This window comes from Columba livia, chromosome 11, assembly GCF_036013475.1.
Source record: "Columba livia isolate bColLiv1 breed racing homer chromosome 11, bColLiv1.pat.W.v2, whole genome shotgun sequence".
In the NCBI taxonomy this organism is placed as follows: Eukaryota; Metazoa; Chordata; class Aves; order Columbiformes; family Columbidae; genus Columba; species Columba livia.
Window position 1 is genome coordinate 3,580,114 of NC_088612.1, and position 17,126 is coordinate 3,597,239.

The window sequence follows — 17,126 nt, forward strand, 5'->3', positions numbered from 1 at the left end:
CTGCAAGAGCTTTCATGTATTAAAAGCTACAGTTAGATTATGAGGTATAATAATAGCTCTGTGAGGTCAATGAGCTCCACTAGAGATGCTACACGGAAACACAAAAACGAGGCCTATAAAGAGAAAACTGGAGCCTTATTAGGAATAAGACTAGCTAGATGCAATCAGAGCGCTGACAGATAAGCCTTTTGGTGCTTCAGCAAGCATCCTGAGAACCCGAAGGGTGCCCTTGCTGCAGCAGCGGTGCCACCCGCGCACCGAGACCCTTCGGGCTCCCCGCGCCGGGCGCAGCGCCCCCCGCCCGCCTTCCCTGCGCCGCTGTCTCCATGCGACAGCGAGCGTGGGCGGCTTCGAGCGCTCATTTACATATCCTCCGCAAGTGGCCAATGGGCAGGCAACTCCGGGTTCTGTAATTTGCATGGGCCCCGGCGCTGGCCAATGGGGTGGCGCTCCCGGATCCCGCTTGGAAGGCGCTGTGTGACACAGCGAGAGGCCGGGCCGGGCGCGGGGACCTGCCGGGCGCGGGGCCTGGGCAGCGCCGCTGCCCCGGGGAGCCGCGGGGGAAAGATGTCGGTGGCGGGGCTCAAGAAGCAGTTTCACAAAGCCAGCCAGGTAAGGGGAGCAGTGCCCGGGGCCGGAGCGGTGGCAGAGCCGCAGAGGGGGCTTTGCTGTTGACGGGGGGTTCGCCCTGCGCCCGCTCCCGGGCCGCCCGCCGCAGGGAGCCGCTGATTCCTCGACCACCTTCTGTGTAGCAGCATCACCCCGGGGAGCGGATCCTTCAGCTTCACCTCCGGGTCCTCCCTTTATTATTGCCTCTTGTGTTGATCCTTACGAAACAGGGTTGCCTGTTTCTGGTTTTTGCTTGGGGTTTCAGGTCCTTCTTTTAGTTACTCATATTTGTTATTTAATGCTGTGGTTGTGTTTGTGCTCTGAGGCCTCAGTTAAAGATATAGGCTATAGGATGCTAGCTTTTGTCTGAAGAGTTCGATGTGTTGTTCTTCCACAAACTATTGGTTTCTTATCCTACCTGGAATACTGTCTATTTGTCCTATAGAGGGTATCATATGTTTCTAGAGTTTTCCCTCCTTTTCTAGATGCTGCACTCTTACCCTTTCCTGGGTGAACCTTCGTCCTCTCCCAACCCCATTCTTTCCTGTTCTCTTTTCTTTTTGATAATGTGCTTCTCGTTAATAGTTTCACCGATTTCTCTCAAGAGAGAAGCCCGTTTCTGTTGAGCAGGTGGACTGTGTGTACTTGGTGCCTCCATAGTGCTGACCCAGAGCCCCACGTCGGTGCGCTGCCTTCAGAAAGTGGCAGCAGCGCGATTCTTCTCCCTGAAGCTGTTTGGAAGCCTCAGCTGCTTTACTTGCTTGTTCCAGCCCTGAGAGATCTGTATTTCTGTTGGCTCTCATTATTGATAATGGTAATACTGAAATTAGTGTGCTGTAGTAACCGATTCAGTCATATTGGAAAACTGCTCTTGCCTTGGTGAGAATGGCAAAAATAAAGGTTCGTTGAGTGCTTAGCTGTCGTCTTTCTAGGTCCTCCTTCAGATATGTGGCTTGTTAGCAGCTCAAATGCAGAATAGGCACTTTGTTGGGATATATAGATGCTAACTATGTGTGTCTAATGTTTATTTTCAGTAGTGCTCTTTATTTTGTGTTATGTACTGATGTTGAAAAAGTCATAAATTTGTATCCTTTAGTTAACTTTCACTGTTTCTTTAAGGAAATGTGGGACTCCCTGAGTAAACAAATCTAAGGACGATTTATAAAAGGTTTTGGCTTGTTTTGCAGCTAACTTATGCTGATAAGTGATGCAGCCTTTGCTGTGGTGAGTTTGTAACTCAAGAAGCAGAAGGTATTTAACTGAGGAAGTTAAGAGAGGTAACCACAACAAGTGCTGTCTCATCCAGCAACTGGTAACAGTGCAAGTTGCTTAATCCTTCCTAGATGTCCGGTAAACATTAAAAAAAACAAAGGTAAAGGTAGTAGTAATGGTAAAAAAGAATACTAGAACATATTGAAGCTGACTGTACGTTTATTGAAAAGTTGTGGTATGCCTTCCAGTATTTATTACAGTAAGGAACCGTGATGCGTAACTCGGATAATATTCTTGGGGTGGGTCAAAGGTGAAGTTTCCGCTTATTTTCAGATGCAGGATTGAGCAGGGAATTTAAAGTTGATTGAAAAAAGTCTCTCTTCAAGCAAAGAAATGCTGTTCAGTAGGAAGTTAACATGTGGGAAAGAGATACTGCAATGGAATTCTTGTCAGTGCTTGAGGAAACACAAGACAATTCTTAAGAGCTCATTCTGGAAGAATTCAGATAAGATGTTTGGCAAAGTAATAGTGGAAAAAATAACAGAAGAAATAGCATATATATAGTTGACCAAAACTTATAGGTCTGAATAACCGATCTTTTTATCTCTGACATACAGAGACACAGTCATAAACATATGTATGTATGAAGGTACAAATGAAATGGTTGTTGAAACAAACAAAAAGAAAGTGGAGCATGCAAATGTTAATATTGGCTTTCCATCTTTTAGATAAATTATTTTACAAAATGCTAAAAGAAGCAAATGCAGAGCATGAAAGAGGTATTTCTCAGCAGAACATTCATTACATCTCTAAATGCTGGAGGATCCCTTAAGGAGACATATATATTTGTGTACTGAATGGACCAGAGATACCAAGAGTAACTGTTAACAGCAGAGACAGGCATTGCTGGGGGAGAGAATGACATTAATTCCTTTAGTGTTCCCAAAGGAGAATGGGGGCAGATGACAAAAACTGGCAAATTTCCCAGAGGACATTGAGGAATACTGAAGGGAATGAGACTTGTGCCAGGACATGTGATTAAGGAATAATATTTGAAGGCTGACAGAACCTAATGACAAAAAATCTGAAGGGTGAAGCAAGTGGGTTAAGACAATTTGTATTTGACAACTCATTCAGAATGTGAATAAATATCAAAGAAGTGACAAGATCCATATATTTTCAAAAGATACTATTACCATGCTAAAGAATTTTATTCAACTGAAATAAATGACAGTTCTGTTGCATGTCAGCTTGGTTTATCTAAAGTTCCAGTTAACTAAATAAGTGTTTACTTTATAAAAGGTCAGCAGCTAGCCTTTTATGGTTACTAAATCCCTCACCAAAATCAGGCCTGACACGCTATTGCAGACTTGGTCGTTATACTAAAACTCACCATGTCTCTGCTTGTAACCCATTAATTCACAATAAGTTAATTCACAATAAGTTAATTCACAATAAGTGTTCTCGATGGTTTTCTCCTAGAATTTTGTATCCCATTGTATTTTTTTTCCCCATTGAAAATAGTGCATATGGATAGGTTTTCACCTGAGTCTCTGGTAGTGACGACTCTTGAGTTATGAGCATCTGTTGGAATTACACAGCAAATTCTGCACCCCAGGGTGAGTGGCATTTTAACTATTTTTTCTGTATATTTCAATATATAAAGCTGCGATTCTGCTCCATTATCTGTACCATAATAATTGCTTCCCCTGGCATCACAGAACTGATAGATCCAAATCTTACCCACAACCCAAAGGTTATATATCTATTATGTAACAGATAATGGCTTTCAGGTACACTAGAATTTTCTTTACTATGCTTCTTATTTAGCTTCTAAGTTTAGATTGAAACACTCCAGTGGACTGGAATGAGGGTTGCTTCCATTCTGTCCGTTCAATATCAGCTCATTTGACTAATGAGATATCCAGCAGAACCCATGCGGCATCTTAGCATCTCTCACTGCCCAGCGAGTGAGGGCAGCAGAGTTGGGTAACTCATGTGCAAGTCTCATGGAATTCAGCTTTTTTTTTTAAATTAACCTTCAGGGAGTTCTGCTCGTGATGAACATTTGTCTCCTGTCACTTTCAGCCTCTGCTGTATTTGTTTTCCTGTTTTCAGTTTGAAACCTTTTGATGTGGGTAGGTGTATCTCTGCCTGCTGGTTTTGTAGGCCTGGTTCTCGTGGTGGTTGTACACGTGGGATAACGCGGCTGGTGGGAGGACTGCATCTTCTGGTGCAGACGGGGAGTATTTTTAGAGCGGTGTTTCTGTTTAGAAAAGCAGTAAGCTTAGCGAGTGAATAAGAAAGCCTTAATAGGCAGCAGATGCTGTTAGAATTTCTGCTGCGCTCTAAAACTTCAGCCAGGCCAGTATCTCAGTGTAAAGATGTGATTTTTTGAAGTAGCTGGAGGCGAGCGGGCTGAGAACCTCCCTGCCTCCGGCTGCTTTGAAAGCTCAGCAGTGATGCTGCCATAGCAAATCTGCTGTTGACCTTGAATTCACATGTTTTGCATCTTTTTTTTTCTTATTAATTAGTTGTAGCTGAAGTCTGGGTGTAGCAGCTGTCTCATTATGAACAGCTTATTCATAGTGTATTTCTTAGGCTTAGCTTCTCAGTGATAGTAGAACTTAATACTTTTTTTGAGGAAACACATGACTGCCAATTATTGTGAATATCTTATTTGTAATGCAGACATGAACAGTTATTGCCAGCCTGTGCAGACTGGTGTCTTAAACCTCCTCCCATTGTCAGTGAAGCGAGAGAGGCTCCAAGACAGTGTGACTCAGGACCTGGCCCTATTGTCTATAGACAGAGCCTAAGGGTGAGCACGTTTTCTAACCCAAACAAAACCTGTTATAACTTTTTTGCCTCCTGAAAGTGATTAGTGTAATAAGGTATATGCTCTGTGTCTTTGTCTCTTACGTATTGTGAATGCAATTTGTCTGTTCAAATACTGCAAGTTTTTAGCGATGTTTATAAAGGCTTTTTTCTGTTTTTTTTTTTGGTTTTTTGAAACTTTCAGCTATCACCAACAGTTGCAGGGATGCTGCTGCTTCTCTCCCAGAATTCTGCTTTTATTCCACTGATTTATGTGCCATTTTGATCCAATCTGATGAAATGAAGAACAGATCAGAATCAAAACCACGTAGGCCTCCAAACAGAATGAGTCTTGTGTCTCTGTTTTTCTTTTCTGTTATGTTGTAGATGAATGACAATAGCCTAGACGTAATATTTAAGCCTTTTTAAAGTCCGTGTTGACATGGAGTTAGTACACAAAAACTGTATTTACACAAGTGATTACTACCAAGGACTACTTTGGTAAACTGAGGAAGAGACGAACTTTGTAGAAAGAGAACCTGACCTTGCCAGTGAGACATGAAAACAAACTATTGACTGCATGCAGATATATTTGTGTCCTAGGACCACAAGCTGTTATCATACAGTTTGTTAGATACTGTCCTTTTACATCCAACCTGAATTGGGCATGATGAATCCAAAACCCTAGCAGAGAGAGTGCTTCTATCCTGTTCCTAGTTTTTATTAGATAATTGGATGTATTTGTTTGCAAATGTTATAGAATTGCGGGGAAGGACATTAGAATTTAGTTTATTGTCTGAGATGTTTTCAAGTGGGTAATTATACTTCTTATACATGTTTCAGAAAGGAGAGTAAACCCTCAGCCGCTGGCAAGGACGAAAAATAACATTCCTCTGTGTGTATGTGAATAGATAATTAGACAGTATTGTTTGTGTTTACCTGTGTCACGTCTGGAGACTGTTGTTATGCAATCCGGTAATTATAAAACTACAGGGTAGATTATATACTGTTCATCTGAAATTCTGAAGATGATGTACAGAGAGGCTGGGGGTTTGTGTAAATCTTTGAAGACCTGTGAGTTTATGGAGTATTTGCTGGGGGCGGTGCTGTTTGGATTTTTGTTTGTTTTTTGGCGGGAAAAGGAGAAGTCTTCATTTCGCACTTTCTTTCAAAGCAAAATTATTGCTAAACTGGAGGGAAACGTGATCCTGTGGCAAAGATGAGCGTGGATTGTGTGGCTGCAAGGGGTCAGAGGACAGTTGTCTGCACCCACCCCTCTCCTTTGGCCTTACTAAGGGTAACGCACCTACTCCTGAGTTAACACAGCCGGCTTCTGGTTGTGCAGCCCACCCTGTGGGTGCTGAAGCTTGATTCCCGGGACCACAGTCCTGGGTTAATAGGTAGGAAATAAGAAAACAGTTCCTTGTGGCGTGAAGGTGATTTTCAATATTAAAAATATATATCTGAGAGATTTGAAAGGGGGGGGAAACTAGCTCTCAAGATTTAGGTTTACAGTTATATTTGCAATTGTATTTATAACCTGCTAAGTAGCCTGCCAGTGAGGTATAACTGAAGGAAAGAGAATCTCTGAGTGCTTCAGTCAGCATACAAATGAGCAGCAGATAGCAATCATATGCCTCTGCAACCCTTAACAGTGCAGCTCTCAAAGCTTGTAATAGATGGATCATAGTGCTGTAAATTGGGGATCTAGTAGAGATGCAGCTACAATTCGGAAGGAGGTTACTTATATTTAACACATGAAATATTTATATATAAAAGTCCGAATGGCATTCCAGTAGAAAACAGTATAGGATAATGGAATGGAAGCTGAACTTTCTCCTTGAATGCATCTCCTTTTATAGATTCTTGGCTTTGCCGAAGGTTTTTGCGCAGGCATCCCGAAAGTTGAAGCGCGAGCTGGCTCTCCATCCTGAACTCACGCTGGTGCCTGAGTCACTGCGGCACACGCTGGGTAACACGTCGCAGTGCCGCCTCCCGAGAGTCCTGCAATGCTGCAAAACAGGCAAGGGAAGCACAACAGCAGCTTTGCATTCAGATTTTCTTCAGCATGGCTTGCTAAGGGTTGCTTGAAGTTGCTTAAATGTCTTGAACAGTTTTCTATCAAGAAAGTTGCATTCCTATGCAGTGTTTGGCACAGACTTTATAATATACATACAGAGGGACATACTCTGCTTAGTTATACTGATAGAAACCGGGGATGACTCAGTGAAGGGCTCTTATATAGGAATGTGCAGCATAAGTGTACAACTGAGAGCAGAATCTGGCCTATAAAACCTCACTCCAAGTGCTTGCTTCCTGTTAACATAAGAAAGTTGTATATATTCAGTGGCACAATACATTAATGGCTGTGGTTCCAGAACAAGCTATTGCTGAAGAATAGAAGTGTTTTTAATATAACCTTTTGTGTGTTGTACCATTCAAACACCAACACTTTCTGTACGCACACGACTAATTCAAGTTACAAAATGCTTCCCAGTCTTTATATCTTCTGTTAGAACCCTATAAACCCCAAACTTTGTCTTACAGTGCTATTGTTTAGAACAAACTGCTTTTATTTATGTTGATGCCATTCATCCCAGTATATTGCTATAGTCTAATTCTATACTGTGCTGTATTCTCCTTGTTAGTTTCTTTTCTTGTTCATGGAAAGAAAGATTCTGCTGGAGTTTTATGATTGATTGAGAGTTGAAGATGCAGGTTTTAACAATGCTTTTAACAAGTCCAGTTAGAAGAGGGCTAATCAATTATTAGGTTACACCTTGAACTCTGTTTTCCAGAGCTCTAGTGTCCTATCGCTGTGTACATGTTTCTATTGTTAAAGTTATTAAGAGTTATGTGCATTGATGGGAGACTATACCAGTTAATTTCCTGTAGCATCTCAAATAGCAGCAGCTGTGTATGTGAAACACAAAAATAACTTGGCCTCCCATGCTGTCTATTCAAAGGACAATGCCAAGCCTCTGATAATAATTAATTCTGTTTCTGTGCTACCCTAATTAAATTACATTTTTGATACTGTACCTGTGTTTAATGAGCTGCAGTGAAAATTAACCTGCTTAGGAACTGAACATGATCATAAGAATTGAGGACTCAAAGAATATCAAGAGGTTCTAAAATTCTGGGTGTTTTTGATTGGGTGTTTTTCTGTTGTTGTGCAGTCAGGTTACAGACCTAAGGTGAAAAAGTGGGGAAAATATTGTTAAATATATATATTTTTTTACCCAGTAAAAAGAAAATATTAAATCCAAGTATAAATGGTCCTAGGTAGTAACAGCCTCTTTGCAAATGCGGGTAGGTCTCGCTGTTCCCATTCTTTGTTTTACAGATGCAAATAAATAGAGTACATGAAGGTGACCTGACTTCAAGGTTAAGGAGCTGTTCAGTGCCAGAACATTACATATATATGGATAAACACGAACTGTAGATATGAGTTTGGATTAAAGCTTCCATATAAATGTGGTGTAATTCCACTGACCCCAAGCTGAGCAGGGCTGAACATGGTATTTTCACCTAAATATGGTGTTTTCAATACCCCTCTGTAACGGGCAAGCAGTGGTTCAGGAACTAAGATTTCTCAGGTATTGATATCTCCCAAGCAGAGAGTAAGTGGGGAAAAAAACATTACTTAGTGCCATAAGTAAAATGTGGAGTTGGGGGTCTGAAAGTCCTTGTTTTGATTGAAAATTATGAATTTCCCTTTTGTAATGCTGTGGAGAGAGCTGGAAGGTGCCATGCGGTGCCTGTGCCATCTGCGGGGTCAGAGGACGGCACGGACACGGGAACGCTTCCCAGTCCCGCTGGGAATGTGGCACCTGTCAGCCTGGCTTCCGAGTCATGGCGGGAGGGGTAGAAACCCTCTTCAAGTAAATTATTAATCAAGGACTAGAGCTTTTCATCAATTCAGAACCAGCAGTTCCACTCCGCTGTCTAGAAATTCCTTCCGAAGAAAATAATAAGATATTTGAAGACATCAGGATGAATTGTGCTGCTTGGATGCCTGGAGGCACTGGAACCTAGCAACGCTTACTTACCTTTACCTGTTTATCATTTCATGGCTTTAGCATCGGAATACTCCCCGTTTCCTTTTCTTTGTAAGTTGTAGTACGCACCTAAAATGACTTTGGTGTTGGAGGTGGAGCTTTTTTTTGCTTGTTTTCTGTTTGCTTTTGCTGGGGGTTGGGGAGAGCAAACAGAACTTCATTTCCCTGGTCTGCCCTACAGCTCCCCACACGTTCAAAGACCAGATTGTCCCTCAGTGGAACTTTCCCTTCCTTCTGCTGTTTAGTGTAAGTTTGTGCTGACGTCTGTCACAGTGTTTTAGTGTAATGGGAAGGAAAACTTCTGTGGTGAACGGTAGGAAAGAGACGCAGAAACTCAACTGATGGTTGGCTTGGGCAGGAAGGGAGTTACTTGCAGAAATACCTTCATATTTGAGAAAATAACATTGCAAAAGAGACTCCAAGATAAATACATCTTCAATGGATACTTTCATCGGTAGTTATTAGTAATTACTACTAGCATTAGTAATTACTGCTAAGAAAATACTGCCGCGCAAAAGCCTGTCTGTAATTGTTTTCCTCTTTTGGAAGCTTACACCTTCGTGTTCAATGCGGTTATAAAGATGCAGTCAGTGCATTCACAGGGATTGCTCAATATAGTGTTCAAATATTAAAAAATATTCAGTTCCTTTATTTCTATAGACCAAAAAGTAACTATGACATGAATTAGGTCCTGCAGACATTGCTGGAAGTCCTGTCAGTTAGGGCTTTAACTTAAGCGCATCATTCTACATGGCACATCCTAAAGGGGCTGAAAAATAGCAAATCTTGCTTTTGTTGGTACTTACTTTTTCGAGCAGTGATTTTAAATTTTGGAAAACTCTGTTTTTTATATACTATGCAATTTAGAGTTGTATTGTTAATAAGAATGTTTCTATAAACGTATTGTTAATTATCATATATGTTTGATCAGGGTTTAAAGGGCCGTATGTACTGCTTCGTTTTGTGTGAAGAATGCAAGAATCATGACATCTTCATTGCAAGTGGGTTTGGTGACTGAGATTTGCCCTTCAGTGATCTCCTCAACTGTGGTTGAAGGTTCGTGTTTCATGGGACTTGGCTTGTTTTGCTGCTGCTGGATGTACGGCCTTTTTTGAAGGGATTTCTTGCTAAAAGCCCTGTGCCTGTACTGAGGAGCCTTTCGACATCGTTTGCACTAGTGCTTCAGAGCTCATGGGGGATTTCTGCAGAGGTCTCTCTGCAGATTATGCTTGGAAAACTTTTCCAGTTTTCTCTGTCATAGGTTTCAGGTGGAATTCGATTAAGTTTGATAACAATGAAATACAGACAATGCTGTGTGCAGCGGTGCATTTCTGCAGTACAGCTGTTACCCATAGAGATACTCGTGCCTTGTGGAGATTCAGAGAGCGTGTGTCTTTCTTAGAAGTGTGGCTGGGAAGCCTTGTCATCTCCAATTACTTTTTAGCTTGTGCTATTGCATATAACAATGTGTTGCTGCCTAAAACCACTACTATGTTTTGAAATGGAGTTACGAAAGAAAAGGAAAAAATGCACAGTGACTTCCTCTCCGGACTTGTCCTGGTGAGCACAGGGATGAAAATACTCCTTCCTTTCTCCTTTCTCTCCTTCTTCTTCCCTTCTCTCCTTCCCCTTCCCTTCTCTCCTTCCCCTTCCCCTTCTCTCCTTCCCCTTCCCCTTCTCTCCTTCCCCTTCCCCTTCTCTCCTTCCCCTTCCCCTTCTCTCCTTCCCTTTCTCTCCTTCCCTTTCTCTCCTTCCCCTTCTCTCCTTCCCCTTCTCTCCTTCCCCTTCTCTCCTTCCCCTTCTCTCCTTCCCCTTCTCTCCTTCCCCTTCTCTCCTTCCCCTTCTCTCCTTCCCCTTCTCTCCTTCCCCTTCTCTCCTTCCCCTTCTCTCCTTCCCCTTCTCTCCTTCCCCTTCTCTCCTTCCCCTTCTCTCCTTCCCCTTCTCTCCTTCCCCTTCCCCTTCTTTCCTTCCCCTTCTTTCCTTCCCCTTCTTTCCTTCCCCTTCTTTCCTTCCCCTTCTTTCCTTCCCCTTCTTTCCTTCCCCTTCTTTCCTTCCCCTTCTTTCCTTCCCCTTCTTTCCTTCCCCTTCTTTCCTTCCCCTTCTTTCCTTCCCCTTCTTTCCTTCCCCTTCTTTCCTTCCCCTTCTTTCCTTCCCCTTCTTTCCTTCCCCTTCTTTCCTTCCCCTTCTTTCCTTCCCCTTCTTTCCTTCCCCTTCTTTCCTTCCCCTTCTTTCCTTCCCCTTCTTTCCTTCCCCTTCTTTCCTTCCCCTTCTTTCCTTCCCCTTCTTTCCTTCCCCTTCTTTCCTTCCCCTTCTTTCCTTCCCCTTCTTTCCTTCCCCTTCTTTCCTTCCCCTTCTTTCCTTCCCCTTCTTTCCTTCCCCTTCTTTCCTTCCCCTTCTTTCCTTCCCCTTCTTTCCTTCCCCTTCTTTCCTTCCCCTTCTTTCCTTCCCCTTCTTTCCTTCCCCTTCTTTCCTTCCCCTTCTTTCCTTCCCCTTCTTTCCTTCCCCTTCTTTCCTTCCCCTTCTTTCCTTCCCCTTCTTTCCTTCCCCTTCTTTCCTTCCCCTTCTTTCCTTCTTTCTTCTCTTCTTTTCACTATGATACTTGGAGTTTTCCATTTTCTGTTAAGTGAATGAAAGCAGTATGGATTATTAAAACCTTTCAGATACACAGGAGTGTTTGAGACTTGTTTGTTCCATTTAGAGTTTGCGACTCATGATGAGCACAGGTTGCATGAGCAAGGAGAGTAAGATACCTTAAGTCCTTTTGTTTTTCCCATGGGTATCACTGCTAAGGGCCTCGCATGAATCCCAGCAAAGCCAGCAGTGCTGCTGGGAGTACGTTGCTGAATTCTTCAGAATATTTGAGTAATGAGACTGTAACTGCATTAAAAACTCAGTTGCCTTTCCAGTGGAAGTACATTACTGCACAGTGCCCTAATGCTGAACATGAACTCAAAGGCTTGTGAAAACTATCAACTGAAATGGCTTAAAAGGAAGAAACAAACAAACATCTCAAGCAGAGGAGACAACATCTTGGTGATTCCAAGGGCAATTGTCCAATCCGTGTACAGCAGGGACAGGTGGATCACCTCGAGTAGCAAGTGACAGGGACCCACTGTGTGCAGACAAATGGGGGTGTTTCACAATGTACCAAAATCAGTGGAAACTACATGATTTTACTGCTCAAAAAAGTAGGGATGGTACCACTTAAATCAAAATAATGTACAGTAAAAAGTAAGGCTAAGAGAAGGAGTTGTCAGTCCATTTTATAGTGACTTAATAAAATGCACAAGGCTAGCGCAAGTGCTAAAAATGTAAGCAGTAGATTAATAACACCGAAGGACAAATCTCTAACTTGATTATGTGGGAATGGAATTTTGTGTGAATTACTGCCTGATGGGAAGTAGTTTCAGGAAGAGCAATAAACGGAGAGTGTTCGCCACTTTTCATGTAGACAAGGTAGACTTGCTGATAAACATTGTGCTGAAGTGGTGATGAGCAGTAGTGTGCTCATGTGGGGAGAAGTTAATTCCAAACCAAATCAACCAAAAATTGCTATTTTGACCGTCAGTGTATCTGGCTACACACAACTCCTGTTGACAGTCTTGTTGTTCGCTTCTGTAAAGCTCACCTGGGGCTCTGTAGTGATGATCTTGATCACATCTCTTACTGGTAATGTATTTGCTAAAACTGTCGCTTTAAACTATGCCACTGCTAAGGAAGTTTTTACTTAGAAATACATTACTCTGAATACATAGTTGTAGAATAACTTTTAAAAACTAGAAATAGTACTCCTAACTATATCTTTTGGTGTTAGCAGCTCTTGAGCTTAGACAAATTTCAGAATATTTAAGCCAAATACATAAGCTTTGAGCTTAAAGCTGTAAATCACTGTTAAAAGTGACCACACCTTGTCTATGTTATTTCTGCTGTTGTAGACCTGTATTGGCACTTCAAAGTATTTGCCAGGTAATTTTGAAGACTCAAATTTACTGCTGTGGTGTTGAATGTGTAATGAGATAGGGCTGACTTCAGTGAAGATGATGTAAGTATATTCTAACGTATAGAAATCAGGATTAGGGTAGCCCAAAAACTGAGTGAAGTCCCGTGCCTTTTTCATAGCCCTTGCCAGGGGGCTCTGCTGTGGGATTTAAGTGATCTGTGTAGTCTTGCATGTGGACACTGCAGATGTGCTTAAGGCAGAAAGTCAGGAAGAGGTGGTAGGTGCTTGGTGTCCTGATTAAACAAGTTAAAATAATTGAACTACAGTTTTAGACCACAGCTGATTTTGATTTAAATGGATTTTCAATACAGCCATCTAATAAGCAGGAATCTCTGGTCATAGAAAATGCAGGAGGGCAACTGGACAGTCATGAATTGTACAGTGCAGTTAGGTGTTTTCAAGAAGAAAAAAAAAATTAAGTGTTTTAAGTATTTTAATTTCCTATTCTGCACATGCAGGCTATGGTTTATGTATTGATTGATCTCTTATTTGAAGAGCTGGGACTTAATTTTTTGTTTCAAAAGATGTAAAAGAAATAACAACACTAGCATATGTTACTTTAACAGAAAAATGTTGTGATAGGCTCTTCTGTAATACCTCTAACTTTGCTTCCACGAAGCCTTGAAGTATTTGCCCTGCTTTTCATCCCAGGACAGCCCTGGCACTGCTCACGTGCATGGAGCTGGCCGGACCCTCCTGAGTTCAGGGCTCTGCTATAATCACTGACGTATTTAATGTTCGCTTAATGTTCACTTTCATGAGAGCCAGTGGAAGGCATCTCTTCTGCCTAAGCTGGGGTAGTTTAACAAGAGAAAAGGCTGAAGGATCTGTTTTCTGGGTTAATTCCAGGACACTGTACTGGAACTGGTCAGGTAATGTTCTTGGAACATGAAGTTCAATAGATTCCTCTTAGAAGCTACGAATCGGAGTAGTGCACTCTTCCAGGACTATGACTTATAATACGCCAACATTTCCTAGAGTGAGGCAAAACATCGATTTTCACTGGACTGAGTGACAATTGCTAGATGTCATGTGAAGAGCACAGAAATGAAGAGGTATTGAATGGGCAAGGTAATGTAAAGCTTGCTTAGTTTAATACAGAGAGGTCACTAAGGCCAGACTGCCTCAGTGGCTGCTTAGATTGCTTTTTGTACACGTACCTTTCCACTGCATGTACAATACTTTGTTTCTGGAACTGGATTTAACAGCTGGATGCCGCCAGACTGAGGATGCGGTTGCACAGCAACTCGCATCACCCAAAATCTAGGCCACCTGTAGCCTTGCTCTGCTCTCCAAGTCAGGTCCTGCCCACTTCCTTGGGTCAGCTCCGGTGCTACTGTGGTCACTGAGCTGGTAGAGGCAGCTTAGCCATCTGCAAACTAAGCCAGCTCAAATGTGTGGTTAGATTTCAGGTGGATTAACTGGCTGAAGCAGCTCACAGCGCAGCCACACAAGAGCTGGTACCAGTGCAAGGGAAGGGGTGGGAATGTCTCGACAGGGATAAAAGGGATTTAGAGAAGGCTAAGCAGCTGTGGAAAAATACCTTAATGAATATTAGCATGTTTTGTTCACATTGAGTAGAATAAGCTATGCTTTGTAAGAGATTTGTATCCCATTGATGTTCTGAATGATTAGCCAACAGGAGATCTCTGCTACCAGTTCCCCAGGGTTTAGTGGTGAGTGTCATGATTATGGTGACAATCACACGAGGACAAGCAAAGGAGACAAAAAGATCTATCCATATTCCAGTAAGCCTGTAGTCCAAACAGGGCAAATAAGTGGTTTAGGTAAGATGATGGTCAACCTGGATGTAGGTAGAAGGAACGTTCCTGGTGAAGGTGGCACCTCAAGGCATGTAACCTGCAAATCCTTTGAGTGAGAAATAAACGTGGTGTAACTTCTCATGTTCTCTCACTGCTCTCTGGGCAAAACAGAATGTTGTGAGGGACCACTTTGACTATTACTTGTTGGCATCTGTAAAAGCGATCTTTAAATTCAGTCACGAGAGGCACCTAATATAGAAACATCTTAAATCACATGGGAGTTGGAGTAAGTAAGAATATGGAAGGTCTTCATGTTACTTGGAAAGAAAGTGTTTAAATGGGGTTATTGGAATCTCTAATTTTATGGGGTTTGTTTTATAGTGTAATCACCCTTTCTCATCTTCGCAGCGGGCATATATGAGTACGCCAAAAGGAAGCCACTCCTTTCTTACAGCCACAGAGAGCAACTTGAGAAAGAGGGATTGCTTTGAGGCCAAATTAGGATTGTATTGCTGCCAAGGGAATTTTTGCACCAGGAGCTTGTGGAGGGAGGAAGAAGCGTTAATGTGATAACAGCCAGTGGAACTCGCTCCACGTGTGACGTGCTGTTCACAGCTCTGGCTCCTCTCGGTGCAGAGGGAAGGGGATGAAATAATGCCTGGTTGTTGTATCTGAAACAAGGCACCTGAACAGAGGCAGGAGATGGTTCTGGCAGGGGTTGGACCCAGCACTGAGTCTTGCTGCTCATCCTTTGCCTTCTTGCAGGACTGTCCCTGTGGGATGCACCCGCTGCCACCTCTCACTCGCAGCCCTTAAACACGTGCTGTCCCAGTGTATTCCGGCTGGATAAGCAAGTGCCAAACAGGTCACAGTTTGGAAACAAAAATCCCCAAGTTTTACTTTTCAAAGAAATTCAGAATGTTTTCTTTAACAAAAGTTTGGAACTGGGCAAGGAGTCAGTGAAATTGGAAAAATGAGGAAGGATATTAACTAAAGATTTTAATCTGTTTTTTCGTGTCCCTTTGACTTTACATTTCTGTTTTAGGATACGCTCGCTCCGGGAACAGCAAGGCTTTAAACAGATTGCGGAACAGTATTGTAGGTTTGCGAAATGATGTACTGAAGTAAAAGAGTGATTCTGTCTGTGTGTAGCGTTATGGTTTGAGGTATGTCATGATTCTTGGCTACGTGAAATCTCACATCAATGAATTGCATTGATTTTTTTTTGTCAGACACTTGAGTGTAATCAGGTTTTCTCATTAAAAGCACTTGAATATTCTCTTCTGAAAAGTAGACAGTCTTGATTCTCACTCTGTATTACACAGTCTTTTAAGCAGGCTTGCAGAGCAAATAATCTGCATCTAAAACTTCAGATAGGGTAGTTTATTACATTTGAAATATTATGAAGATCTTTCCCTTTTGAGATGTGTACAATAACGATTACTTTCAATTTACTCATTTATAAATGCATGTGTAGGCATCAGTGTTGAGTTCTTTGGGAAACAGTGAAGGTTTGTCAGGAAAATGTTGAAGGTTTTGCAGTACAAAGTAGTTTTTGTTGTACATTGCATGTTTTAAAGAATAGCTTTAGCAGACAAGTTTGACTAAAATGCTCAGTAATACTGTGATGTGTCACTGCCTGGTGCGAAGTGACTCACTCTCTATAGAAATGCAAAGTCACATTATAGAGTCCAGAATCTTGTACTTTATTCATATGTGAACAAGAATGTTGTCCTTTGTCCATGATGCTGTTTTTCTTCGGTGTCTGTATGCATTCAGTTTAAGCTCATAGACACCATGGTGAGTGTTGGTGTATATACCATGTCACACCAGCGATCTCTTTGATTTATATAATTTGCCTCCGTTTTCTACGGGTTCAGTATCTTATTGTCCTTTTTCACTGCTCTTTTAGATGTGATTGAAGAGGAGGTCTGGTTGTCAAAGTGGAATGGCTGTTTTGTAATATGTAGAAATACTGGCCTCAGAGCTGTATTTAAGTGGGACTGTCCAGAACGATTGCTCATGTTCTGTCTGAACAGTTGCAATGGGTAGGAAAGGTCGTTTAGTGCCACTTGGAAGGACCACAGCGTGAAGTCACCAAAGGACAGGCTGAAACCTTTCTGTGCAGAGATCTGGAACACGTTTGGAGAAAGCATGATAGTCACCGGAGCTTTCTGATGTGTACCATGGCATGGAGATGAAGGCTTTATTTAGGAATAGGATTTTGCTGTCTGGAAGGAGGCTGGCTTTTGCCACCAGTAAGCTGGATTTATTGGCAAAGAGGAGTAGGAGGCATGTCGAAATCTTGGAAAAACTATGAGCTTGCAATGGGATGGATTCAGTTTGTGGAATGGAGTTCTCAGTGTTTTTGATGCCTCCCAAAGTTCAGTAGCTGCCAAGGGCATCAGGAATAAAAGCACCGTGGTTTAGAAGTGCCGATGTGAAGCCTGCGTTGATGTTCATCCCGCTGGCGTGGCCAGACAGTTGAAGTGAAAACTGCAGTGTCGGGGTGCACCGAGCAAGCCAGCTCGGTACCTGGGAGGGATGCCGAGTATGAAGCGTTTGAGATGGTGGATCACCATGTCCAAAAGAAAGACTTCAGATGGCAACGTGTCTCAGAATTGTAGCACTAGAAGCAGTGGCTATGCCCAGATTTGGCTGCTT

General features: G+C 42.3%; 1 protein-coding gene across 1 annotated transcript in view; it reads left to right on the plus strand.

Moving 5' to 3' along the window:
• The first annotated feature begins 451 nt into the window (after positions 1-451).
• The window catches only part of SH3GL3 (SH3 domain containing GRB2 like 3, endophilin A3), a 47,021-nt gene continuing 30,346 nt past the window's right edge, over positions 452-17,126 (plus strand). Inside the window, exon 1 of the mRNA XM_005513784.4 lies at positions 452-612. Coding sequence (XP_005513841.1) covers positions 568-612 — 45 coding nt within the window. The 5' untranslated portion in view covers positions 452-567. The remainder of the gene's footprint in view (positions 613-17,126) is intronic.